This window comes from Calonectris borealis, chromosome 7 (assembly GCF_964195595.1).
Source record: "Calonectris borealis chromosome 7, bCalBor7.hap1.2, whole genome shotgun sequence".
In the NCBI taxonomy this organism is placed as follows: Eukaryota; Metazoa; Chordata; class Aves; order Procellariiformes; family Procellariidae; genus Calonectris; species Calonectris borealis.
The window spans coordinates 29,741,792-29,768,446 of NC_134318.1; the positions used below are offsets into that span (position 1 = coordinate 29,741,792).

General features: G+C 58.7%; 4 protein-coding genes across 6 annotated transcripts in view; 3 read left to right on the forward strand and 1 right to left on the reverse strand.

Moving 5' to 3' along the window:
- Positions 1-476: 476 nt before the first annotated feature.
- CYP17A1 (cytochrome P450 family 17 subfamily A member 1) lies at positions 477-4,131 on the reverse strand. Its single transcript, XM_075155474.1, has 8 exons — positions 3,787-4,131; positions 3,128-3,266; positions 2,353-2,582; positions 2,039-2,125; positions 1,721-1,930; positions 1,288-1,457; positions 1,102-1,205; positions 477-857 (listed from the first exon to the last, which is right to left on the reverse strand). Exons 1-8 carry the CDS (start codon positions 4,120-4,122, stop codon positions 589-591), a joined length of 1,545 nt encoding a protein of 514 aa, XP_075011575.1. The 5' UTR covers positions 4,123-4,131; the 3' UTR covers positions 477-588.
- Positions 4,132-4,992: 861 nt separating this feature from the next.
- BORCS7 (BLOC-1 related complex subunit 7) lies at positions 4,993-8,799 on the forward strand. Of its 3 annotated transcripts, XM_075154958.1 has the most exons (5): positions 4,993-5,156; positions 5,891-5,953; positions 6,362-6,405; positions 6,807-6,827; positions 7,297-8,796. In XM_075154958.1, exons 1-5 carry the CDS (start codon positions 5,016-5,018, stop codon positions 7,346-7,348), a joined length of 321 nt encoding a protein of 106 aa, XP_075011059.1. In that variant the 5' UTR covers positions 4,993-5,015; the 3' UTR covers positions 7,349-8,796. The 3 variants fall into 3 exon arrangements, with proteins under 3 accessions (XP_075011059.1, XP_075011058.1, XP_075011061.1); XM_075154957.1 differs by lacking the exon at positions 6,362-6,405 and having other exon boundaries at positions 5,010-5,156; positions 7,297-8,799; XM_075154960.1 differs by lacking the exons at positions 6,362-6,405; positions 7,297-8,796 and having other exon boundaries at positions 5,010-5,156; positions 6,807-7,289.
- A 356-nt stretch (positions 8,800-9,155) lies between these two features.
- Positions 9,156-14,584, forward strand: AS3MT (arsenite methyltransferase). Its single transcript, XM_075154956.1, has 11 exons — positions 9,156-9,178; positions 9,534-9,574; positions 10,061-10,188; positions 10,297-10,447; positions 10,520-10,656; positions 10,953-11,022; positions 11,262-11,343; positions 11,430-11,561; positions 11,684-11,826; positions 12,243-12,377; positions 13,272-14,584. Coding segments are annotated over exons 1-11 (1,119 nt in total). The 5' UTR covers positions 9,156-9,177; the 3' UTR covers positions 13,371-14,584.
- Positions 14,585-18,777: 4,193 nt separating this feature from the next.
- CNNM2 (cyclin and CBS domain divalent metal cation transport mediator 2) overlaps positions 18,778-26,655 on the forward strand; it is a 126,943-nt gene continuing 119,065 nt past the window's right edge. The window contains exon 1 of the mRNA XM_075154942.1: positions 18,778-20,359. Coding sequence (XP_075011043.1) covers positions 18,778-20,359 — 1,582 coding nt within the window. The remainder of the gene's footprint in view (positions 20,360-26,655) is intronic.

Sequence of the window (26,655 nt, forward strand, 5' to 3'; positions counted from 1 at the left end):
CTGGGGTGGGGCAGGGGAAGGAAGGGCTGGGGGAGCTCTCCCTGCCCCATGGCGGGCTCAGCTCCCAGCCCATGTTGTGTTCGTTCTCCCTGCTCCCAGCGGGGAAAATAAGGCAGGAGCCAGCCAGGGTCACCCACCCGGGGTCACAGCCGCTGGGCACAGCCTGGGCATCCCTAACCCCCAAGCTGCCCACTGGTCTCTTTTCCCCCCTTACTTGGCTGGGGTGGGCCCTTCGCCCTCCGCCAGCTATGCGGGTGGCTGGTCTCCGTGGCTCATGGCTGTCTCTGGACGGGCCCCCCACCCCCCATCCCTGGGGGAGCGAAGGGGCTGTTTGTGTTAGCAGCCCCGCGGAGGGGCCATGGCCTCCCAGCTCAGCCCAGTGCTCACACAAAGTTGTGGGGCCACCATACATCTCAGGCACACTCCCACCTCCCCCTGCCCTCCATCGCCTGTCCAAAAAATAGCCAGAGCCATGCTGCGTTGGGAACAGCTTTATCCGGACAACCCCGTATCCATGGGGTAGGCACGGCATGGCCTCTGTGGTCCCATCCCACCCCACCACTGCCCAGGGTCCAGGGCTCGTCCCCATCACGAGGTCACTCGCCAGGCGTCCCGCAGCCTGGCCTTCACCTGAAACTTCTGCACCTGCAGCACGACGCCAAACTTGCCCTCCAGCGAGGGCAGGGGCTGGTCCTGGGGGCACTCGAGCGTGAATCTCTGCAGCATCCAGGCCAGGAAGAGGAAGAGCTCCATCTTGGCCAGGACTTCACCCAGGCAGACGCGGATCCCGGCCCCGAAGGGCAGGTAGCTGGGTGAGGGCGAGTGGATGTGCTGGCCCTGCTCATCCAGGAAGCGGCCTGCAGGGGGAAGGGGCACCATTGGTGTCGGCAGGGATTGTCCCTTCTGCCTGAGACCTGCCCAAGTTCGTGACATGTGTGTCCCTCCCGTGAGCCGCAAGAGCAGAGACTGTGTGAATGCCCCAGCCGGGGGGGAGCAGGAGCCGACCTCCCACCACCAAGCCTCCCCCAGGTTCAGCCTCTCCTGCTGCGCCCACCCCACCGTCCCCTGCCCCCCGGGGAGGACAGGGAGCACCCAACCCACCGGGGTTGAACTCCTCGGGCTTGTCCCACTCCTTCTCATCATGGTGCACGGACCAGAGGTTGATGACGACCCTGGCGCCCTTGGGGATGGAGTATTCCCCGATGCTGCAAGGCGAACGCAGAGTGAGACGGTCGCTCCCTCCCACGGTCTCTGCCCACGTCCCGGCTGCGCCCCGGGGGGTCTCACCTGGTGTCGGCCAGGGACACGTGCGGGATGAGCAGGGGGGACACGGGCCGGATGCGCAGCACTTCGCTGATGGTGGCCTCCAGGTAGGGCAGCAGTGGGCGGTCGCTGAGGTGGGGGTGACGCGCCAGGCCGATTTTCTGGTCCATCTCCTCCTGGATCTTCCTTTGGACCTGGGAGGGGAGCAAGGGCTGGGGTGGGAGCGCGGGGAGGGGGGTGCCCTGTGCGCGGGGGGTCCCCGTGGCAGTGGGGTACGCCCAGCATCACCAGCATTTCCTGGCAGGTTGTGCAGGGCAGAAGTAAAATGCCCAGAGCCTGACCCTGCTTATTCGCAAAGCCTGACATCTTTCTTGGCACCTGCCTTCCTCAAAGCCCCCTATGATGTCCCTGGTGCTGGAGGGAGCCCCGCCCCGCCCCCACGGGGCGCAGACCCTACCTCGGGGTAGTGGAGCAGGTAGAGCACAGCCCATTTGAGCACAGTCGTGGTGGTCTCCACACCGGCCCCGAAGATGTCCCCCACCGTCATGAGGAGGTGGTCGTCAGTCAGCTCCAGCCCTGGTGCCGGGGGGCTGCTGTTCTCGGCACTGAGCCTCACTTGCAGAAGGGCGTCCATGAGGTCCCTCACGGCATCCCCGCAGAAGGCTTCCTGCCAGGGGACACGTGTGAGCCGGGCTGTCCTGGGCACAGTCCCCTCCACCCCAGCTCCAGCACTCTGCAGCTCCCGAGCATCTCCCTGTCCTGGCCCTGTTGGCACCTTGTGTTCGGTGAACTTCTGCTGGAGCAGCTGGTCCCGGACCTTGAGGCATCTCTTCAGCAGGGCCAGGTCTTTGTTGGGGAAGATCTGGGGGAGAAAAGCCCCATTACAACAAGGGGCTCCAGCTCAACCGAGCCTCTGCAGGCTGCCAGGCAGACACTCCATGCCCGCCAGGGTACTGGCTCTTGTGGGACACCGGGGCAGGGACCCTCCTAACGCCAGGGGCTCAGGTAGCCCTCTTCTGCAGGACACATCCCAGCTCCTTCCTCTCACCCGAGGTGAGAGGAACAGGCAGTCCCCACGTCCCTGCTCACCTGGAGCCAGGGGAAGATGTCCACCAAGCTCTCCTTGGCCACAGTGTCCACAATACCCTGGCTGTACTCCAGCATGGCCTCGAACTCGGGGTCTCCGCGCCGGTACGAGGAGTTGAAGCAGAGGGAGCAGACCACATTGGTGACGGCCCGTGTGAGCTCGGGGGCCATGTCCAGGGCTGTATCCTGCGCAGTGCTGAGTATCTCACACAGGGACGCAGCCTCCCGGCAGACTGGGGTGGAGGGGAAAGGCAGGTGAGGGGGTGATGGTGAAGCTGAGGGGGTGGAGGGGGCAGCTGGGGGCTGGAAGGAGGGGTCCCCCACTCATTCACGGTGCGCAGCCTGCAGAGAGCACCCCCCAGCCAGGGCTGAGCCCCGAGGGGCTAGGATGGGCAGAAGGGACGATGCTGGGTGCTGGGGAGGAGCAGGAGGATGGAGACGCACAGGGAAGTCTCCGTGCGCAGCCTGATGCTCCTCCCGGTTGGAGCGGGGAGCCCGGGAGGCCAGGAACTGGCTCCATGCCTCAGTTTCCCCAGCTGTGAGTGAGGGAAGCCTCAGGGCAGAAAACGCATGGGGAGAGGTGTCGGTGAAGTGCTGGTGATGGAAGGAGGGGGACCGAGCCCCTGCTAGGACGCCGGGGGGTTTGGGCTGAGCCAATGAGTCTCCCCTTGGTTCCCAGGGGATCAGGGGCACAGAGAAAAGAAAAGTCCAGCCTGGATCAAGCGCGGGAGGGAGACAGAGCTGGGAGGGAGCCTGGGGGCTGGTGGGGGGCACTTACTGATCCTCTCGAGGGCGAGCGAGCCCTCCCCGAACATGGAGAGGGCGGCATGCACCAGCTTGCGCTGGAACTTCCAGAGGGGCCCGTAGCTGGCAAAGGCGATGTCCTTGCCCCCCCGGGACAGCAGGTCCGTGGTCACCTGTGGGACAGGCAGCCCTGGGGTCACCCCGCTGCAGGGCAGCCCCACGGGGGCCGAGTGTCGGAGAGGGGTGATGCTGGGAGGGGTGGATGATCATCTCATCTCATCTCATCCCAGGGATGGTCCAGGGGCTGGTGGTTAGCGCTGGCAGGCAAATCCCACGCCATGAGCTTTGCTTTCCCCTGCTGAGGACTGATGGAGAGGTTTGGGGACAGATGCCCGGGTTAGGACCCAGGAAACTTAAGGGGTGCAGGGAGCCTGGTGGTATCTGAACCCACATCCCAATGCCCCGAGATGCAGCCAGTCCCGAGGAAGATCGGGCACCCTCGGGATGGAGGATGCACAGGATTTGCCCTGGGGAACAGGGCAGAGAGGGGCTGCCCCTCCCATTGCCTTGTTGCAGGCGGGATGGGGAGAGGAGATGGATGCTGCCGGGCACCGGCGCCTTTCTTGGGAGCATCCCCCACCTCACCCCACGCCGCAGTGGGAGGGGGTTCCCCGAAACCTGCTGTCGACTCACAGTGCGGGGCCGTCCGGCGAAGGCTTTCCCCTTCTTCAGCAGCACCTCCCTGGCGTGCCGGTAGCTGTTCACCACCACCACGTAGTGGGAGCCCATCCAGAGGGCGTAGAGGCTGCCATAGCGGCCCTGCAGGCGCCAGAGCCGCAGGTGGAGCTGGGGGTGCCCGGCCAGCTGCAGCAGGCTCCCCACCAGCGGCAGGGCCGGCAGGCTCCGCGGGCGCCCCAGACCCGTCCCTGTCCCCATTCCCGTCCCCGTCCCCGAGGTGGCTCGCCGGCACACCAGCCCCCAGGCGCAGAGCAGGGCCAGGGCCAGCAGCAGGGCGCCCAGCAGCGGCATGGCGGGGCCGGCTGCGGGGCTGCAGCAGTGCAGGGCGCCTTTATACCGGCTGCGGGGTCGTCACCTTGACCCTGAGGCGGGCTCGCCTCCTTATCGGGGAGACGGGAGGGGGGGAACCAGGCGCTGGGCTCGTGGCCAGCTCTGCAGCTGGGCACCCGGTGGGGGGCGAGGGCAGTGGGGCCATGGCCGCACCGGGTGGCCGTGGGGGAGCCATGTCCAGCGGGCTGCGGGCCAGGGGACGCCCAGGGCCAGATCCGCAGCAGCTGAGTCCTCAGCGGCAGCTGAGTCCTCAGAATCTCCCCTGGGTGCCAGAGTCCTCAGAATCTCCCCTGGGTGCCATGAGCGCAGCTGGGGACTGGTGGGGCATTGGGGTCCGTCCCCAGCCTGGGAGTCCCTCGACCGGGAGGGGATGGGCAACACAGGGCTGGGGGCACTGGTCAGCACTGGTCAGCGCTGGGAATGCTGAGAAGCCCTGGTCAGCCCTGATAGTCAGCCCTGGTCAGTGCCGGGCAGCGATGGGCAGCACTCGGCAGTGCCGGGCAGCCCTGATCCGTGCTGGTGAGCACTGGGCAGCCGCGGGCAGTACGGGGCAAGCACTGGTCAGCCCTGATCAGCCCTGCTCAGCACTGGCTAGTGCTGGTCAGCACTGGGCAGCCCCGGGCAGCACTGGTCAGTGCTGGGCAGCCTCGGGGTGTCCGTGCCCAGGGTGATGTCCGAGTCTGAGGTGTCCATGGGGGGACAAGAGCCTCGAGGGGGTCGGCCCCGGGCAGAGGCGGCCCCTCCGCAGCGGTGCCCCCGCCCGCCGCGGGCCCTGCGCCTTCCCGACTCTTTTGGCCCCCGGCGCTCGCCGTAGCAGCGCCCGGCGGGGCGAGGCGGGGTACGGGCAGTGTAAGATGGCGGCGGGGGGCGCGGCGGACGCCCAGGCGCGCTTCGGCCACTCGGTGAAGGGGCTCCTGACCGAGAAGGTGACGAGCTGCGGCACCGACGTGATCGCCCTCACCAAGCAGGTGCTGAAGGGCTCCCGCAGCGCCGAGGTGAGCGGCGGGCGCCGCCGGACGGCCGACTACAGGGCCCGGCATGCAGCGCGGCCGCGAGGCCTGCGAGGAGGAGCCGGGGACGGCGGGCGATCTGGCCCGGCCCCGCCCGGCCGCCCGCCGGGGCAGTGCTTGTCGGGGGCGTCGTCCGGGCGGGGCGGCGTGGCCGGGGAGCTGCCGAGCCCCGCCGGCTGCTGAGCGGGGGCGCGGGGAGCGGCCGGCCGGCGCGGGGCATGCTGGGAGCTGTAGTCGGTGGCGGGCGCGGGGCATGCTGGGAGCTGTAGTCGGTGGCGGGCGCGGGGCATGCTGGGAGCTGTAGTCCGGGGGAAGGGCATCCCTGGGGCTGGGCAGGGGACGGGGACAGCGGGGCCCGGGCTGCAGGTATGGCTGGGCCGGCGGGGCACCGCCGTAGGGCTCTTGGGCCGCGGATGCCAGCACCCCCGGGCTCCGGGTGCCTCTGTCAGCGCTGGGGAGGTGGTGGGAGGCGGAAGGGTGCCTTTACTTCATGACATCTCTCCAGAGTGACAGACTGGAGCGATGCCTCAGGCTCTCCCTCAGCCTGCGTGCTCTGAGGGGTGGGCACGGCACGCGATGCTCCCCACAAGCCTTGCACCGTGTCGCCCGGGGCCCCGAGACTGTCAGCCTTCATGCAGGTCTGCTGAGCAGCCATCACAAGTGTCTCGGGAAACGCAGAGCTGCTGCCTCTCAGTCTGGTCTGTGAATTTGTCTTTTAGCTCCTGGGTCAAGCTGCTAGAAACATGGTGATGCAAGAAGATGCCATCCTGCACTCGGAAGATGTAAGCTGTGTTTATCTGCTAGAGCAAGAGTGTTTCTAGTGGACGGGGGGAGAGGAGGTTATAAGAACAGATATGCAGACATGTTACTGGAGCTGTGAAATGAAATACATGAGTTCAGGCAGCAGGGCTGGTGGCCAGTGCCTCTTCAAACCCACCGTCCTGCAGCCCAAGCCAGCCCTTAAGCTGTGTCATCTCTGCCGGAAAGCTCAAGGGACTGTAAGTTGAAATAAAGCACTTAGTGTCTGTGCCTGTCGTTGGGAAAGAAGAGGGGAGCGTGCCACTGCTGACAGTGCAGTGGTACAGTGATGGCCATGCTATAGGAACTCCCAGGGGCATTGGGACAGCTTGCCCTGTGATTCTGCTGAACTGCTCCCATCAGACATTCATTCTTTGTCTTGTTCTCCACAGAGTTTAAGGAAAATGGCCATAATAACCACTCATCTACAGTACCAGTAAGTAGGGGACACCACGTTCTCTCTGGGCAGCTGAGTGGATCCCTTGATCCCTTTCTGTTCTACTTAAAGACTTTGCATGAAGCCCACTCAGACCGATCCCTCTTGCCTGGCTCCTCAAAGCTGAGCAGACCCTGGAGCTGGGATCTTCCACTGATACAGCTCAGGCTGTTTTGGGGTGGGAGCTGAGATTTTTGCCTCCTGTTTGCCATGCACTGTGTCTCCTGTGAGAGCGTGTGACAGAAGCCAGTGCTGCTGCTGTCTCAGGACTTAATCCAGAAACACAACGGGGTTTTGGCCTCTTGAGCCCTTGATCAAGTCCCTTTTCTTCAACATAACATGAACCCTGTTGCTGAGATTTTGTTTTTCTAATGCTCTTTTTGTCTCCTTTTCTCATCTAGGCAAGAAGCAATTCAGAAGAAGTGAGTACTCAGCTGAAGGAATGCCAGGAGGACTTGGGGGACACATGTGGAGGTTGATGGAAAAGGAAAAGTGATGGAGTATGGTGGGGGAAAACAGAGTGAAAAGCTTTTTGCAGCTGCCTTTGAAGCAGATGCTGGCCCAGCGGGATAGTGTTTCAGTATTGTGAAGAGATGGGACTTTGAGTGAAGGGATGATTTATACCAAAATTTCCATTTGTTTCATGAACGTGATAGAGCCTGTGAGGTTGGTTGTGACAGGAGATGAGGGTGGTGTAGAGCAGCGCTCTTTGCTTACGGGTGCACAAAATGAGGTTTGGCTTGTGGGGACACGGAGGTGGGTTGGGGAACCCCAGGGTTTCTCTTTGCTGTAGTGTCAGTGCTAGAGCTGTTCTGGTCCCTTGGGCGCAGGCAGCCCAGCGCAGTCTGGGGAGCAGATCTCACTGTGAACCTCTTCTTGCTTGGTCCGCAGCGTCGAGCAGTCGTCAAACCTACAGGATCAGCTGAGTCACTTGCTGAAATGAAGCGTAGCCAAAGGCTGGCACCGAGGGCAGCGAAGTGTCCTTTCCCCTCCAGACCCCGGGGTTCAGACCTGTGGCTGGATGGTGCTGGGTGCCTGCTGGGATACGTGCAGAGTCTGTGTTTCTGGGCACGTGGGGCCCTCTCACCTGCCTCCATCCACGTCTGTGCTCCAGAACGCTCGCCTGCTCGCCAGCGCCTAACTGAAACAAACTTACCTGAAACTTTACTCCCCCCAACAATTCCCGTGTCCGCTTACTTCCCGTGTAGTGTGAGGTGCTCAGCCCACACCAGCACCCCTGGCAAGAAATGCGTAAAATCGAGCTGTGGGTTTTAAATACAGGTGCCCGCAGTTTGACACTGCTCTGTATTTAGAGACAGAGATGGCACAGAATGCGATTTATTTAGGGCATGTTAATCAGTGGGAGCTGTAAGTGCCTGGGTGGGTGAGAGAGGTGCTTCAGTGTAGACTGAGGTGCCAGTCCCAGGCCAGAATTTCTGAAAGCGGGAATCTGGGCACACACCTCTGTCACTGGTCCAGCTGGACATGGTTTGGCCAGCGTCCCGCTCAGAGGTTATCTTATTTTCCACTCTGCCAGAGTTTGGAACGTCATCCCCTTGCTAACCCATTTGCACTGCTTTCGGCCTTCGTCTGCATTCCTCTTCCTGGGCTGCTGCTCCAGCTCTTGGTGAAGCAGCCTTGGCTGTGGTGTGTGTTTGTATCTGGTTGGGAAGGTATCCAAAGGCCCGGCCAGGAAGCAGGCAGGAGAGCATCACGAGGCGGTGTGCTCAGTTCTGCGCTGCTCTGTGTTGGAGGACTAGCGACCGGGCTCCTGTTCACATCCCGGGGAGCGACATCAGGCCCAGGCTATAAATACTGTGTCTTGTTTTTGGTAAGTCACTTATCTGGAGCACTTGGAGCGCACGGGAAGCACTTGTTTGCCTGAGTGTGCTTTTCATCAGCTGATACGAGAAGGCAGGCTGAGAGCGGGCATCGGCCTGCCATGTTCCTGTTGGAGCGCCGCTGGGATTTGGCTCCTGTGCTGCAGAGCCTTCTCCTGGGCTGGATTTCACCATCCCCTCCACCGCCACTGCCTGTTTGGGCTTTACCTGGTGGCACCGCAGCTCCTGCATCCCCATGTAGGTGCCACTGTTAGCCCAGGGGCCATGGCAGGTATTTTTCCCTTGGGAGGGGTCCTGATCCTTTGCAGATGCACTTTGGGAATGCGGGTTTTCCCTGAGCTGCTGGAGAAGCTACGACTCACTTACTGGGAATAAAAGCTGCCCTGAACACCACCAAACCGCAGCAGAGTCTGTGCTGGATGCCATCGCTGGTGGTCCCTGTGCAGGGGGAGACTGGGACGGTGGGTCTCTGCCCCCAGTGTCCCCCATCGTGCTTCAGCTCCGGGGGCTTTGCAGATGCAGTGTGTCCTTGCTGCAGGTGGCCTGTCCCCTCCAAGGTCCCGTCCTCTGCAGGGGCCGGAGCAGCCCTGCGGCATTAAACGCAGGTCTCCCTGCATTTGGCTGAGCAGGGACAGAGCTGTGCCGTGGGGCTGCAGAGCTGTTGGGGTGGGAGGCAGCAGGGTGGGTTTTTGGGGGTGTGGGTGCGGGCAGAGGCCATGGGTGCAGGCATGGACCATGGGTGATGGCAGTGTGACCCCCATGGGAGCGGGGCCAGCTCCCCCCGCCGTGCCTGGGGCCCTGTGGGGAGGCTGCGGGGCCGTGTGCCCGGGGTCTGGGCCAGGCGGGAGCCGGTGCCGGGGCGGCGCAGGGTGCCGGGGCGGAGCGTGGCCCAGGCCGGGCAGAGTCCGGCCGAGGCGGTGCAGCTGGCGGCAGTAAGGCAGCCCGGGGCCTCTGCTGCGGGGTGCTGGGGCCTCCCTGGGGGCACCCCTGGGGCCGAGGGCTCTCTGCAAAATGTGGGGGGGATTTGCGCTATGGGGAAGTTTTTGGGGGCTCATCTCTCCAGGGCAGCTGGGACTGGGGGTTTTGGGGAGGGGGGGGGTGTTGTCAGGCGCCCCCAGGAGCATCCCACTAGGCTGCAAGTTTGGGGGGTCTCCCTGGGCACTGCCGGGGGGGGGGGGGGGAGGAAGTATTTGGGGGAAGAGGGGGGGGCTTCAGGGCCTTTCGGGAGGGCCTGGCGCGGTGCCCATCGCTGTGGCGTCAGGCACCAGCCCCACGTTCCCGTTGCAGTGGCAACCCCCTGCGGAGGGCAGATCCACCGGGAGGTGCAGGTGAGCGGCGCGGGCGGGAGCTGGCGGGGGGGCGGGGGGCGCCGAGGCCAGGCCGTGCCGCGGTGCCTGCTGCGGTCAGAAGCTCGTTTCGGGGCCCAGATAAAAACGTTAGGTGCGGCCGGCTGCTTTGCTCCCGTTCCCCGCAGGGAGCTGAGCAACCCGGCGTGTCCCTGCCCTCGTTCCCCGCGCCCCTCTCGGCTGGGAAATGGTGGCTGCAGCCTGCAAAGTGGCTGCAAATGGGAATTAAATCCCCTACTGCACACACACGCCTGTGCATGCAAGCAAGGGGAGCTGGGGAGGGTAGGGGCAAAGGGATGCTTGATGTTAGCCTAATTTTTAGCTGGGTGCAAACAAGAGCGCCAGTGCCAGCGGACACTGGGGGTGCATACAAGCCGAGCGCAGGCATGGCCCCCACGTTTTGGTGCATGGGGAGTTCCCGGGGCACAGCTTGCCATAGTTTGGTGGACTCTGTCCTTCCCATCTCAGGATTACTATGGCAAAGTGCTGCAGAAGTCGGAGGACCTGAAAACCAATGCGTGCATCACCTCGGCCAGGCCCCTTCCCAAGGTGGTGAGAGATGCTTTGGAGCGTGTCCATGAGGAGGTGGTGACCAGGTAAACCCCAGGGTCTCGCCTCCGCTGCTGCCTCCCCGTGGGCTGCAGCCCCCCAGACTGCCACGCCACGGGGGCACCTCCGCCTGGCTCAGCTCAGCATCCCCCCAGGTACTACGGCTGCGGTCTGGTGATCCCCGAGTGCCTGGCGTCGTGCCGGATCCTGGACCTGGGCAGTGGCAGCGGCAGGGACTGCTACCTGCTGAGCCAGCTGGTTGGGGAGCGGGGCCATGTCACCGGGATAGACATGACCGAGGGCCAGGTACGACGCGGAGCCGGGGCTTCCCCTCATCCCCCCAGTATCTCCCCACCTTCGTTCCCTTCCTCCTCCCAGGTTGAGGTGGCGAAGAAGCACATTGCCTACCACATGGACAAGTTTGGCTACCGAAAGCCGAACGTGGAGTTCCTCCAGGGCTACATGGAGAAGCTGGGTGACGCTGTGCTGGCCGACGAGAGCTACGATATTGTCATGTAGGTACCGCGCAGAGCACTGCCACCCCCGGTCCTGCTGCTGCCCGGGACCGTGGGCTGGGGTCCGGGCCCACATCCCACTGGGTCGCCCACTTCAGGAGCACATGTTAGGAAAGGGAAAATCGCAAGGCAGAGTCTGGGCTAGATCCTGGGAATATACAAACTGTCCTTTTCATGGTCAAATCGACATCTCCAAATCCTGCATGAAGCGATGGGACATGCAGCAGCCGGTGGATGTGCAGCAGCCGGTGGTGCCGTGCACATGAGAGGGTGCAAATGAGTCTCTTCCTCCCCAGCTCCAACTGCGTGATCAACCTCGTCCCCGACAAGAGGGCCGTGCTGCGGGAGGCCTACCGTGTGCTGAAGGTAATGCTGGGGCCGGCGCCCACGGCGGGAGCGGAGCGGGGTTGGGGTGGCCCTGCTGTTGGGGTGCCGCTGGGATGCAGCAAATGGGATCCAGCAAGGCAGGGATGTGGGATGGAGCCAGGGGAGGGCACCTCTGCAGAGGGTGCCCAGCCGGGTAGCATTGGGGGGTGCCCATTTCTCTCTGCCCCTTTTGTCCTGTTGCTTCTCGGGGTCTCCCTTCACTCCTCGCTGCCTTCCAGCCTGGGGGAGAGATGTACTTCAGTGATGTCTACGCCAGCCAGCACCTGAGCGAGACCGTCCGGAAGCACAGCGTGCTGTGGGGTGCGTAGGGCTCTGGGACGGGGGTGGCATGGGATGGGGGGAACAGGCCTTTGCCTCCATCACCCATGCCTGTGGTCTCGTGCCAGGGGAGTGCCTGGCGGGAGCCCTGTACTGGAGAGACCTGTACAGCATCGCCGAGGAGGTGGGGTTCAGCCCCCCTTGCCTGGTCACCGCCAGCCCCATCACCATTGGCGACAAGGAGCTGGAGGGCATCATCGGTGAGGGTCCAGCCAGGGAGCGTTGGCTCCGGGCAGCTGTGGGGAGCTGTGCTGGGATCCCGGGCTCTGCTGGTTCCCAGCCCGGGTGCTCGGTGCCCAACCCACCAACCTCTCCCTTGCAGGCGACTGCCGCTTCGTCTCTGCGACTTTCCGCCTGTTCAAGGTGCCAGGTAGCAGCCGGACTGGGCCAGGACAGGTCATCTACAACGGTGGGATCGTGGGGCACGAGCGAGAGCTGGTGTTTGACGCCAACTTCACCTTCAAGGTGCGGGATGGGGCTCCCCAGGATGCCAAGCAGTCCTGCTCTGTAGGGCTGGGAATGGGGCAGAGCTGATGAAGACGCTGCTCAGCAGCGTCTTCTGTGATTTTGGGGGTAAGCTTTGGTAGAGGGGGTGGTGGGTGGGAGCAGAGGGGCTGTATAAACCAGGGGAGCTGCAAACAGGGACGGGAAAGGGAGCCAGACCCATGCATTGCATTGGGGTGGAAGTGCGAGCCCGACATCTGTGGGGGCTTCACAAGGGCGTTTGGAGCCAGCTGCTTGGTCGTTGTGGGTCTTTCTCAAGGTTTTGTGTCAGGCTGTGCCCCTGCTTTTGCCCCCCACCCATCATCTGACTGGGTGGCTGGGGTCCCCTGGGCCATGTACTCCGGACCCCAGCCCTGTGACCGTCCCTCTGTCCCCAGGAAGGAGAGGTGGTGGATGTGGATGCCGAGATGGCCGCGATCTTGCGGAGCTCTAGGTTTGCAGAGGAGTTCCTGATCCGAGGCAGCAGGGCCAACGCTGCCGCATCGCAGAGCTGCTGTCGCAAGGAGATGAAGGCTGGTAGCAGGCAGCTCCACAGCTGGGTTCGGGGATGGGACATGGGTGTCCCATGCCATCAGGGTTGCCCTGGGGTATCAGAGGGGCTATGGCATGACACCAAGAGACCTGAGTCCTTCTGGGCCAGGCAGGAGCCCGTGGGGCACCAAGGGTAGTGCCTGGTGCCTGAGTTTGGGCAACTGCACCCCAGCACAGGTTGGAGCCCTCCAAAGGGGGGGTCTGCTCTAACCACCAGGCGCGAGAGCCTGTTGCCTGCCCCAACATGTCCATGGGGGCTGCCAAGGCTGATGGCTGGATCTGCTTGATGTCTCCCAAGGGGACACATCCTTCCTCCAGGAGACGGCTGGGAAGACTCTGCCCCAGGGAGATGATGACCCATCCCCATGGCTCCTTCCTCCCCCATCGCTCTCCCAGCACGTCCCAGCTGCTGATGTGAGCTTGGCCCTGGCTGCCAGCCCTGACCCCGCAGTACAAAGCACCTCTATCTGCTGGCAGCCTCTCTCCTCCTCCCCTTGGTGGTCCTTCCAGCCTGCAGATGGGCCAGGAGAGGCTGGGAAGTGGGGATCATTGGTACATGAGGGAGATAACGCCCTGCAGCTGTGTGTCCCTGAAACACGACCTTGTACTTGGGGAGGGGGAGATGTTCTTGGGTCCCTGTCCAAGCAGAAGGCATTTCTCAGATAAAAGCAGAGCCAATGTCCCAGAGAAGCTCTTGGCATCCTCCTTGTGGCAGGGAAAAGCAGCTGGAGTGACCTGGGGGCTACCCCCACGTTAGCTATGGGGGGGTCTGCTTGGGCCGCCCCACTAGCAGGGAGCGAGTGGTGGGGAGATGCTGCTTTTCCCTCTTGCTTCCCTCTGGTCTGATCCTGCCCCGGTTGTTCTCTGCCCTGCAGGAGAAGATCTGCGATCCCTTCCAGCTGCTGGAGCGGCTGGCGGCCCCAGTTCCTGCCTGCCATCCCGGTGGCACCTGTGGTCCCCTGGGGTGCTGCTGAGCGTCGGGTGATGCCCCTGCACCGGTGGATGCCAGTGGGGCAGGATGCGGCCCCAGCAGCGTGCGGCTTCCACCGGAGAGCAAGTAAATGGCTGAGCTCAAAGGCTGGAGCCCGTGGGGTGCCGTGCTTCCCTGTCAGGGCTGGTGGGGCAGGTTGTGCCTGGTTGCGGTGAGGATGGGCAGCCATCCTGTGGGTCCCCTCGCTATGGGGCTGGCAGCAGCCACATGGCTTGGACACGCAGGCAGGGACGGTCTCTGCAGGGGTCGTGGGTCCCCGTGTGTGGGACGGCAGGTCTGGCGTGGGTTTGGCAGCAGCTGTGTGCTGGTGTTGAGCCCACGGAGCAGACGGTGACGTTTGCAGAAGGCAGCTTGGCAGAGCAGGGTGTGAAAGGAGGCCCCGGCACCGCGCAGGGCCTGACCCTGCGACATGCTGCCCAGAGGAAAAGGACCTGGGGGTGCTGGTCGACAGCCGGCTGAACGTGAGCCGGCAGTGTGCTCAGGTGGCCAAGAAGGCCAGCGGCATCCTGGCCTGTATCAGAAACAGTGTGGCCAGCAGGAGCAGGGAGGTGATCGTGCCCCTGTACTCGGCACTGGTGAGGCCGCACCTCGAATACTGTGTTCAGTTTTGGGCCCCTCACTACAAGAAGGACATGGAGGTGCTGGAGCGCGTCCAGAGGAGGGCAACGAAGCTGGTGAAGGGCCTGGAGCACAAGTCTTATGAGGAGCGGCTGAGGGAACTGGGGTTGTTTAGCCTGGAGAAGAGGAGGCTGAGGGGAGACCTCATCGCGCTCTACAACTACCTGAAAGGAGGTTGTAGCGAGGTGGGTGTTGGTCTCTTCTGCCAAGTAACAAGCGATAGGACGAGAGGAAATGGCCTCAAGTTGCACCAAGGGAGGTTTAGACTGGACATTAGGAGAAATTTCTTTAATGAAAGAGTGGTGAGGCCTTGGAACAGGCTGCCCAGGGAAGTGGTGGAGTCACCATCCCTGGAGGTATTTAAAAGACGTGTAGATGAGGCCCTTAGGGACATGGTGTAGAGGACATGGTGTGCTGGGTTGACGGTTGGACACGATGATCTTAGAGGTCTTTTCCAACCTGTATGATTCTATGATTCTATGCACCCCTGTGTTTGAGCCCGGCTCCAATTTCAGGTCTTTGGGAGCTCGCAGCCCAGATGCAAATACCTCTGAGAAGCAAAAGACACAGCAATAAGCAGCCCAGTTGCTTTTTTCCTTCTTTTGATCTCCCCATGCTAACCCTCCACATGCAGGGAACCACGAGCATCCAACAGGCAAATTCCGTGCAAGCTCCCAGCGGTGGCTGAGCAGCTCGATAAGGCGGCTGCAAACGAGCATCTCCCCGGGGCGGTGGGCAAGAAGGACCGGGGCTCAGCCAAGCCTGCTTTTCCCTGAAGAACTCAATGTGGCACATGGGGTGCAGAGGGATGTCCCCGTTATTTCAGGACAGGGGATGCCCCAAGCGCAGCTTCCCTGTCTCGCTTGCAGCCCTGTTCCAGGAGATGGGGATTTCTCTCCCTTCGCTTGTGCATCGCTGCCGAGGTTTATATTTTCCCCCGGACTCCATCTAGCGGGAGAGCCCCGACTCCCCTGCAAGCATCGCACCTGCAGAGTTTTGCAGGGAAATGCAGCGATTCTGGAAAGCCAGAAACCTGGCCGGCTGCGTCCCGCAGAGGGTGAGGAGCGAGGAGTGAGGGCTTCGAGGCTGCGGTGGGAGGCGATGGGCTGCGCTCCTGCCGCCCTGGGTGAATCCCGTGTGCCCCGGCCCGCAGAAGCTGTTTAGGAAAGGCTGGGGGCTACTGAACAGCAGCGGCCCTGAGCCCTTGGGTAAGCAGCTGAGCTTAGAAATGAGGGACTGTTTCCACCCCTCCTCACACACTGATTTTCCAGGAGGGACCAAATTTTCCCTCTCTGCCATTTAAACAGCAGCATCTTGTGGCATGGGGGAAGATAAAGAGCAAAAAATAAAATATTTGGGTTCAAAAAAAACCATGGGCAAGTGCCAAGGATGCTCCGGAGCAGCAGTAGCAGTGGCTGAGGAGGGTCCAGGTAAGGAGGCATTTCCAGAACAACTGGAATGAAAAGCGTGAGCAGTCAGGTAACGCCCGACTGACACAGAGACGGGGAATCCAGAAACAGGCGTGAAAGGCTGAGACGTTCAATAGCTCTTCTTGTTCTCTGTTGGAAACGAAGCTGCAGAGTACCCCATCTGGGGTGACATGGCTAGAAAAGGCAGTTTACCATCTGTTTTGAGGGAAATACGAGATGGATGCTACTCAGAGATGAAGCTTTCAAATCCCTGGTAAATGTGGCTCCCAGCAAGAGCTGTACCAGGGCAAGGAGCGCTCATTGGGCCTCTGGTGTTAACTCCTGACAAAATTTGGACCATTACAAAAAAATGGGGATTGTAAAAATAATTCCAAGATTTTGAAGGATTTCCTAAGTGCCCTGGACTGCTTAACCTGCCCTCTGCAATCAGCAAAATAGGGGAGCGATTAATTCACAATTTAGAGATTAAGCATATAGATAATGCCCATAAATATGGTTTCCTGGAAAGTTGTCTTGCCAGCCTGTCCTTTTGGCTTTGGACGAGACTATAAGTCTGACCTATTTGGTGTACAAAAATTTGTAAGTTGTGGGGTTTAGAGCTATACCATGATTCAAAAAAAAATCCTTGGTGTTATCGGAAGTCAACAGGGCATGTACTAGCTGGCTTCAGGTGGGGCTCCCTGGCGAACCAGCCTCGGGGGCGGCTGTGACCTGGTAGGCAAGAGGAGCTCTGAAATTCTGTGGAAGGACCTCACTGATGGGACCTCGGGAAGGACCTGCCGAAAACACAACCAAGATGCTGTTTAATCCCCCCCTGCATAGCTCTCTTCTGCTATTACTTACAAAGACTTCCTCAAAGTCCCCAAAGAGCCCATCCCAGGAGGTTTGCGGCAATTAGCTCCTGCTATCAAAGAGAGCCTTCCCAGGGTGAACGGAAGAGCAGATGGGGCGGGGGGGTCCTACCTGCAAACCCCTTCATTAAAAAGGCATGAGTCCCTGCCGTGGCCTTTCAGCTTGCCTGGGGGGGGAGGCACCCACAGCGAGGTCCCCCCTTTCGCATGCATACAGGAAAAGGCCACAGCTAAATGCCACTGCATTTGCATAGCGCTATTTTTTTCCAAATTCTCAGTGTTTTGGGGAGGAAGCAGCTGAGGGGACTTTTCCTCGCTCTTGACTTTGATTTTGAGCATTAGAGTAGGGGTCCTCACCGGGATATGGGGGTGTCTGGTCTGCCTGGCATTGCTTGTGCATGCACAGTCTTGGGGTTTTTGGCCCCCAAGCCATGCGAAGAGGAGGTCCTGCAGCCCCATCCTGCGTGAGGAACCCCAAAACAATCTGCCCAACACCCCGGTCTGGGTGTTTTGGCAATTGTAGAGATGGCCAAATCCCCTTCTCCCAGCGTGAAGCTCTGCAGCATCGGTGTGTCCCCTCTGCAGGCAGGGAGGATGCTGTGAGGGCAGGACGATCCGTAAGTTGTGGTGCTCTGATTCGCCCCGAGGTGAAAGGGGAGCGATTCCTGAGTCCCCGGTCGCTGTGGTTAGCAGGGAGTCGCTGTGGCTCAGGGGCATCTGTCCCCTTCCTGGAGGAGCACACCTGCAGAACTGCTCCAGGGTGAGCTGAATGAGGCTTGGGACCAGGAAAAATTTGTGGCTGTGGCCCCAGAGCACCGTGCTCTGCTCCCTCACCTATTGGATTATCCTGCGCCATCCTCTACTCTTCCATTTTCCACTTAAATGGAGGGGAGGCTCTTTTACCTCCTCTAAAGGGTCACCCTGAACCCAAAATGCGGTCTCAGCCACCACGAGCCGTACCGGATGCTCCCACGGCTGTTCGTCTCCGGCTGGCTGGGATGCTGAACTGCGTCCTGCGCTGTGTTTTGCTCATCGCTGATGGAAAGTGGAGTGATGATGGCTGGGCCGTGGGGCGTTTATTGCCCCAGCTGGGATTGCGGCACAGCAGCTGAGGCCTCGGAAACTGCCCGGCTCTCGGGACGGTGGGACATAAGCACACACTTAAATTACAGGTCTTGTGCCGAATCGGGGCCCGTCAGCCCTTCGTGCGTCCAGGCAGTAAGGACCAGCTGAGCGGAGCGAAGCGCCTGAGGAGGCTTTGAACGTCCCCGGCGGGAGTTCCAAAGCCCCGGCCCCACTCATGCCAAGTCTCGGCGTGGGGTTTGTCTAATTTGACAAGGCTGGAAGTGCCCCGGGTGGCTGAGCAAAAGGCGGAGATGAGAGAGAGGAGTGCGGCTCGTCCGTATTTAATATTTAATTTTTGATATTTAATGTTTAATTTCGCTCGCAGGAACGACAAAGCCAAGGAAATGCTGCGGCGCGGGGCGGGGTGCCCGGCGGGGTGGAGGGTGCCCGGGGGCCAGAGCGCGGCGGGTGAATCTGTAATCGTTGCACTGTACCGCACCGATGGCGGCTCGGGCAGAACGGGGAGCGGCCACGGCTGGACGGTGCCGGGAGAGCCGCCGCCCTCGGCCGCCAGTAGCCCCGGTGCCGAGGACGCGGCCCCGAGCGCGGCGCAGCCCCGAGGAGCCCTCCGGCCCGCTGCCGGCGGAAGGGCGCAGGCGGGAGGGCAAGGGGATGCTCCCCGCCGGGCCGGGCCCGGCCGGGCCGGGCTGCGCCGCGCGGGGCCGCCAGAGGGCGCTGCGCGACAGCCAACCGGTGCGGCGGGGGGACGCGGGGCGGCGCACCGGGGCCGCTGTGGGGGGCGAGCCGCGCGGCCCGGCGGGTGCGTGGGCAGCAGCTGCAGCGGGCCGGGCAGGGGCGGTGGAGCGAGCGGTCGCGTCCGTTCCATCCCGTCCCGACCGCCCCGTCCCCTGGCACGGGGGCTCGCGCGCCGCCCCGCTGAGCGCCGCACGCGCCGTCCCCGGCCCGCCGGCCGCACCGCGCCCCCATTGGTCGCGCCCCTCCGAGGCTCCGCCCCACCGGCCCGGAGCCCCGCCGCCATTGGCCGTGGCCGCGCGGGCGGCCCCGCCCCCGCCCGCCTGGCGTACACACCGGAGTCACGCGCCCCCCGGGCTGGGGAGGCGGTGGCGAGCGGCGGGGCGGGGCCGGGCCGCCATTGGCGGGAGGGCGGGCGCTGATTGGCGGCGCGCGGCGCCGGGCCCGCCCCCGCGAGGCGGGCGGGGAGGGTCGGGGAGGGCAGCGGCTTGAGGCGGCGCTCGGCTTGGCCCGGCCCGGCAGTCGCCGCCTGTCGGGTCCCGCGGGCAGCCGTGCCCGCCGCCTCGCCCGCCGCCGCGCCGCGCCCGCTGCCACCGCCGCCGGGGGAGCCGGGGCACGCCGCAGGCGCCGCGCGGCGATGCGGGGCCGCGGCGGCGCCGAGCCCTGACTAAAGATGGCCGCGCTGCCCGGTGGGAACATGGCGGGGGGCGGCCGGGGGGCGCGGGTGCTGCTGCTGCTGCTGCTGCTCGGCGGCTGCCTGGGCCGGCGGCCCCCGGCCGCTGCTGCCGCCGCGCCGCCCGCCGCCGCCGTCGTCCCGCCCTCGGCGGCGGCGGAGGAGACGGTGATCATCGGCCTGCGGCTGGAGGACACGGACGACGTCTCCTTCATGGAGGGGGGCGCGCTGCGGGTGAGCGAGCGGACGCGGGTGAAGCTGCGGGTCTACGGGCAGAACATCAACAACGAGACCTGGTCGCGCATCGCCTTCACGGAGCACGAGCGGCGGCGGGGCGGGCGGGCGGCGGCGGGGGTGGCGGGGCGCGGCGGCGGGGGCGGCGGCGGCGGGGCGGCGGGCGGTGGCGGCGGCGCCCCGCAGCGCTGCGGCATCCGCACCTCGGACATCATCATCCTGCCGCACATCGTGCTCAACCGCCGCACCTCGGGCATCATCGAGATCGAGATCAAGCCCCTGCGCAAGACGGAGAAGAGCAAGTCCTACTACCTGTGCACCTCCGTCTCGGCCCCCGCCGCCGCCGCCCTGGGGCCCGGGGCTGCCGGAGGGCTGGCGGGTGCCGAGGGGCCGGCCGGGCCCCCGCCCTGGGGTGAGACCACCTGGATCTACCACGACGGCGAGGACACAAAGATGATCGTGGGTGAGGAGAAGAAGTTCCTGCTGCCCTTTTGGCTGCAAGTCATCTTCATCTCACTCCTTCTCTGCCTCTCGGGCATGTTCAGCGGCCTCAACCTGGGCCTCATGGCCCTGGACCCCATGGAGCTGCGCATTGTGCAGAACTGTGGCACGGACAAAGAGAAGAACTACGCCAAGCGCATCGAGCCCGTGCGGCGCCAGGGCAACTACCTGCTTTGCTCCCTCCTGCTGGGCAATGTCCTGGTCAACACCACGCTTACCATCCTGCTGGATGACATCGCTGGCTCTGGGCTGGTGGCTGTGGTGGTCTCCACCATCGGTATCGTCATCTTCGGCGAGATCGTGCCGCAGGCCATTTGCTCTCGGCACGGCCTGGCCGTGGGCGCCAACACCATCTTCCTCACCAAGTTTTTCATGATGATGACCTTCCCGGCCTCCTACCCCGTCAGCAAGTTGCTGGACTGTGTCCTGGGCCAGGAGATCGGCACGGTCTATAACCGTGAGAAGTTGTTGGAGATGCTGCGGGTCACCGACCCTTATAACGATCTAGTCAAGGAGGAGCTCAACATTATCCAAGGAGCCCTGGAGCTGCGCACCAAGACGGTGGAGGACGTGATGACTCCTCTCCGAGACTGCTTCATGATTGCTGCTGAGGCTGTGCTCGACTTCAACACTATGTCCGAGATCATGGAGAGCGGTTATACCCGCATCCCCGTTTTCGAGGGTGATCGCTCCAACATCGTGGACCTGCTCTTCGTTAAGGACCTGGCTTTTGTGGACCCCGATGACTGCACTCCACTCAAGACCATCACCCGCTTCTACAACCATCCGCTGCACTTTGTCTTCAACGACACCAAGCTCGATGCCATGCTGGAGGAGTTCAAGAAAGGTGGGCTCGGGCATGTGGCGGGGGCGCGGGGGTGCTGCTCAGTGGCAGTGAGCATCTGCCTTCCTATGGCGAGCTGGCTGGGAAGGCGAGGGAGCTGTGCAGAGAGGTCCTCTCGGGTTCCTGCTTGCGGAGGGGTTTGGGAAGGTGCATTCGGGACAGAAAGTGGCTGTGTTTAAGCATCTGCCGCATCTGCCCATTCCCTGGGCCAGAAAGCTGGTATGCGGCTGGTATGTGCCCCCGGCCTCTTTTCCCCACTGCACTGGGATGTGTGTGTGGGCACGGTGCCAAGCAAGGTTGTTTTCTTTCTTGCTTTTTCCACTCATCTGTCCATTATAGTGAGAACCGCTGACGGGAATCCGCACCCGTTACTTGGCTGTGTCTTCTCCGTGCTTTTTCAGCTGGCCTGACAGTGAGGAGCGGGTGGGCTGCTCGGGTAGGTCACCCATATCTTTCAGGCTTAGTGCGCGCACACGTGCTGAGATAAACAAGGCATTTTAGCTCCATTCATAGGCTCAGCCGGCTGACCTCAGCTCCGTGCTCATGTTCCAGTTATTTTGACTTATGCTTTGATTTTGTAACTCATAAATAGTTTCAGGGTCTTAAAATATATTCGAAAGCACCTGTTGGTGCTGCACTTCAGAGTTACATGACTTTTTCCCTAGGCTTCCCTCTGCCCCCAGGACCACAGGCTCAGCAAAGATGTGACCCTTTGTACCTCTCCGGTGTAGCGCATGTATTAGTTGCATCGGAATGGGACTGAGGCTTTCTGGCCCCGTCTTAATTGTAGGAGGTGTTGACCTGACAAATGCATCTTAATTCCTGTTAGAAGGTTTTGCTTATGAAAAAGGAAAAAAATTTTTTTTTGTTTTCCTCTTTAAATCTGTTCCTCTCTGCAAGCCAAGTAATAATGCTGTATGGCCTGTGCAGGAAAGTGCTTTCAAAGAAATAGTTAAGTGAAATTTCAAACAGTTTGGATGTGCAGACTCCAGTGCTGGAAAACTGAAGGCCATTGGAGTGCCACGGAGCTGTTTGTACCCGGGGAGATCTGATCAAAGTACCACCGAGCAGCTCAGTCCCTGGGAGATGATCTGGCTGAGAGGAGATCTTCACAGCTGCGCTGACCCCACAGTTAGGCTAACGGGGAATATTTGAGTTCATCTTTTATCAACTGCAAAATTTACCTTGCAAAGAACTTTGTAAATTGGTGAATGGTCTTTCTAGGTAATAGATTTGAATTAACACTTAAATTTCAGGTGCTGTTTTGTCCACATGCTAAGCTTTGACAGCATAGCATTTGATCTCTTTCTTCCTGCTTAACTCAATTTTGGGGATTTGGAGGGTTTCCCCATTGGTTTCCTCATCTTTGTTTCATCTTCACAGATAGAAGGTGAACATACTCCTGCTTTTTACTGACCAGTGCAGCAGTGGTTTTCTTTCTCTCTTTCTGCCTCCCTGTAGTGATGGGGGAAATCTTACTTGGGTTCGGAGCTGTTGAAGGAAAGATGAGGGAGAGCCTCCCTCGGCTGTGGTTTCTGCGCTGCGGGATCTGCAGCTTGGATCTGGGAAACTCAATTATGTCACTTAACTGCTGGCTGCTTAAGATGGATTTCACTGCATGTGCGGGCGTAAGGTTCTTCTCTCCTCCCCCTCTGTTATTCGGACTCCAGATAGCATGATGGGGTTCTCAACCTGTAGCAAGACCTGTGTTTTTTCTAGTTTGTTTCTGTGTTTGTAGCAATGTGTCTGAAGAAATGAATATTATGTTGGTTGCTTTATTTCCCCTGCCTGAGAGAGATGAAATGCACTCCTGTGTGTTAACATAGGAGTCCTTTTATTTAATACGTGAGAGAATTAGGTGTGCATTTTAATCCTACAAGTGTGGCTGAGCCAAATATGCCTCCTTACAGTTCCTGAAACTTGTGCTTAAAATAGGCTTCTTAAAAGTTCTCCTGGGTAGCTTGGAAGGTGCAGACCAGAGATCACTTTCCCTGGTAGCCAGAGGACTTCCCTCGTCTGCACTAGGAAGTGTCCCAGTAGCACAAGTTTCAGATGACTTCCTAACGTGTGTTCCCTGCTGAGATCGCTGTGTCCTGGAATAGTCTCTGTAGCTGTGAATTAATTCAGGGTAGTTTGATCATACTTAAATGTTTACTCCGGAATAGCTATGCTGGTTGGTCTGTATCGACGAGCCCTGGTGTTAGAACCAGCTCTGTCCTAACTGGTTTCTCTTTAAAAGTGCAGATATGGTGGAAATAAATGGCTTCCTTTGTGTCCTTTGAAATGAATGTAAATAACTGATAGCTTGCTTGATCTGGCATAGCGCGGTGTCTTTTGCAAGAGTTCTTCAAACTTTCTTCTTCAGAGCAACCTTGCCAAATTCCCGTGAGAATGTACAAATTAAGGGTGAGAATCAAATTGCATGTTGCTCTCCGGTAGAGTGTTGAAAATAAATAAGCTTACAGTTTTTAATCATTCCCCTCCCACCACCTTGACCTTCTGCCGCAGTAAGCTTGCTTCAAAACTCCTGTGTATGTCTTTTTTTCCACCCGGGTCCCTGCTACCACCGTTCGGTGCAATGGGCAGCCCTTGTGATAGTGCTGTCAGTTGAATATTTTAATTAGTTTAAGGAGAGAGGCTTGGTTTTTTTAAGTTTGGTAATTAGTTGGGTAGGTGGGGTTTTGAAGCTCACTTTTTGGGCAGGAGCAAAACATACTTAACCTAAACAGAGAATGAAGGCTTAGGAGGAGGAGATTAAAAGCCAAGCACGGCAGGATGTATGTCCTTATGCTGTTCCAGAAGACGAAATGGGTAGTTCTGCACTGCTTAGGCTGAACAGCTGGAGGATTTGGTGATGGGCCTATTATTAATGTTCTTTGCCCATAATTGCAAAATAAGTATCTGTTTCACTTCTATGCTGCCAGGCAAGAAACTTAGAGAGAGCTGCAGCATATTCCCACTCCCTTGTTGCTCTAATGTCTTAAAGTGTGAATAAACGTGATTTCTGAAGCAGTCTGCAAAAAAGCTTCTCCTCTAAAAAGCATTGTTTACTTACAAGTAAATAAATAGCTTTTGAAAGAGGGGCAATTTTCTATTCCCTCTACCAGCACTGTCAAATCCATTTGCCTACAAGTTGAACAGGCTGAGTGTTTAACTTACTTGAATTCAATCATTCAAATTTAATGCAAGAAAGTATAAGGTACCCTTTATACTGGCCTAGGAAATGACCTGCTCAGCGCAAAGAGATACCTCCTTTGAAGTAAGTCCACTCCCAGCTAATCTGACGTTGGCCATTGCTGTAAAGGGGAGCAAGGCGTTACCTGTTCCAGGATTGATTCATGTCCTGGCTTCTAAGCTGCAGCAGGGAGTGAATGAGTGACAACGTCATTTTTGGGAAGAAGCTAGTGAACTGTCTCCACTGGTCTCCTTTTTCTTGTTGACAAGTGCGTGGGCTTGCTTTCCCCCCCCGCCTTTTTGACAGTTTTCCTGGGTCTCTGTTCAAATGCTCTCTGGCACTTGCTCTTGGTGTTTTTCACAGGCAGATCTCTGCATGTGTGATCCTAAATCCAAAGCGTTCTATTTCTAGCTCCCTGCCTGCCAGAGCTACAAGAATTCAGCTTGAAAAGCCTCATGTTGTAATACTAATATTTTAAGATTGGCCCAGTTTCTACGAGCCATTGTACGGCTGCTTTCCTGGTGGCCTGGATGGCTTCGGAGGGCAGCAGTTTCTCAATCGGTGTCCTCCTTATCTGGGGACTTTGAGTCATAGGTTTTGATCTTATTTATATCTGTCTCCAATATTATGTTATACTAAAGATCAGAGTTAATAACCTGTTACAAAGAAGTCACAGTAACTGTGTGCAGCAGTTCTGAACTCTTGTTTTCTGAATCACGTGGCAGCCTTGAGAAAATTCCTAGATTCCTTATTAAAATCATTCCCAACTGGACCTTAAAAGATTCTTCTTTCCTAAAAACCTTGACAGATTTAACTTGATGATCTTCTCTTCATGCTCTGTTGGTCTTGTATTGTCTGGTTTTAATAGTGTGTATGTTTGATGGCCATATTTAGTGTGGACACAGGACCTGGAGAAAAACTTTGTCCATTTCTTTTCTAGTTCCTCTTCTCCCTCCAAAGAAAACCAAGCCTAGCAACCTGAAACCTAAACCCCTTACTTTTGAGGGAGCAGAGAAGAATACCTAGACCTACTTACTCCTCTTTTGAGGAAGCAGGTAGGACAGCAAGTGATTTTTCTATTATTAGGTCACTTACCTTTCTGGTACAGCTCTAACCCAGGCTTATAGGTGGCATCTTTCCTGTTCCCTTTCAGGTTTTATGGGTTTCCGTCCTGCTGAATCTGAGTCTAGACTTCCCATGAACAACCTTTATTTAATGGCCCTGAATGCTCACTATCTAGTTTATCTAACAGGTGGTCTGTCTCCTGAGCCATTTTTCTGTGTAAGCCTGTGACTGCAGCATTACAAGAAACTGGAAGAAACTACATAAATCCCTTCTGGGATTATCAAAGGCATGTAAAACTCCTTCTTGGAAAACAATATCGTTTTCAAGGCTGCTTGGCTAACAAAAGGCACATCCTCTGATCCTTTTGGGGAAATTCATATAAAGGGAAAGGTGGTGAGGAGGTCCAGCGTGGAGACTTTTTTGTGTGAAGAGGTAGGGGAGTGGTAGGTGGGAGGGAATTTGCCACCAAGATACAGAAGGCTTAACATGGTATGCCTGCAGATTTGTTCCCTGAAGAAAAATTGCATGTGGGGGTGGGGGTTGCGTGACAAACTGTTTCTTGGCTGTCTGACAGCGTAGCACCCGCAGGTACTGCGCTGCCAAGAGCTTTGCTGGCCTTGCAGAGCTCCTGGGGGATGCGTGCTCGTTCCACTGGAGAGGAGCGGATGTGGGTTACTGCAGGCAGCCCTCCTGCTGGTATGCTGAGGGGGAGGCGTCAAGGGGAATGCATTGGAGAACAGCTCCAGTTCTTCCTGGGCTCCCTACTGTAAAGCTTTTTTAGGGACCAGGAGAAGAAGAGATGCTGCTGGAGAGCAGCAGTGCTTCTTCACCCTGGCCTTGGTGAGGAGCCCAGCTGGAGGCTCTGTTCTGCTCCTGAGAGTAGAAAGAAATGTGGTTCAGGTGGCCGGCAGGGAGAGGAATAAGTGAATTAAATGGCTTGAGCAGTAGAGGTTTAAATCTGATGCTCATGTTGGGTATGATTCTTGGATTGCTTTTTAACCGATTGCTAGCAACTTTTGTCATTCAATGAAGACAAGAAGTTGCCTTTTCCTCCCCTCAACTGTTTGCTAAGTTAGCAAACGCTTTCCTCCACTGAAGCTGATGGGAGTGAATTCCACAAGTGAACCATGTTCCTATCTGCTTTCTCTGTGTCTGTAAAGGTTATCTGTAATAGGCACAGATGTAAACTTCAGGTCAGTCTGTGCAGCCAGCAGCATTTCACAGCCTATTTTGGAGTAGAATAGAGAGAAGAGGCAGAATGTCAACTTCTGAGCAAATTCAGTAGTGCAGGAAAATGATCAGGTAGTTTAACCATTGCAGTATTCTTCCAGGGCTGAGATTTTTTTGAGTTTCAGTATTTCTCTGCCAACAGCAAGTTCTGAAGAGCAGAACACTTTCTCTGTGAACTTCAGTTGACTCTAAGGGTGTAAGAACAATGACAGCGAATCCTCTGAAGTAGTGCGTGTCTGACAATGGCTATGGCTGCATAGAGAAAGTGTTAGAAAAGAGCAAATTCATTTTGTTCCCCACAGAAGCTTACTGATCTCATCAGGCTGCAATTCAAGAAGTTCTGGAACTAGAGATACTGTCTTTATTAAATAGCCCTAGATTCTTTCTGAGAGTGTGTCTAATCAACACTGAACTTTTGTCAGTTCTTGCACATAGACAAACAGCTATAGTGGGGTATCTCCTGTCAGTAGCTTTGTAGTGCTAGTGGCAGAAAGAGGTAGATCTAAAGGTTGCATTTCTGATCGTGACTTCTGTATGAAGCCATCCAAAGGTAGCTTTTGTTTTGGCAGGCTGTGATATCACTGTAGCTGGAAATTGAGGAGATGAGGGACTTAGCCACCCCACACTTCATACATGTTATAAGCCCCAGTCCTCTTCCTTCTTTATTGAAGGAATCATTATAGTGAGTGGGAGTATTGGGGTGGTTACTAGGTCACTTAGCTTGAAGCATCAATGCTATTAAACCGTAGACAAGATCTACACATCTTCCTGGTGTTGACTAGTGTCAAATTTTGTCTTGCTCGCTTGGAGGGCAGACATTCTAGTGCAC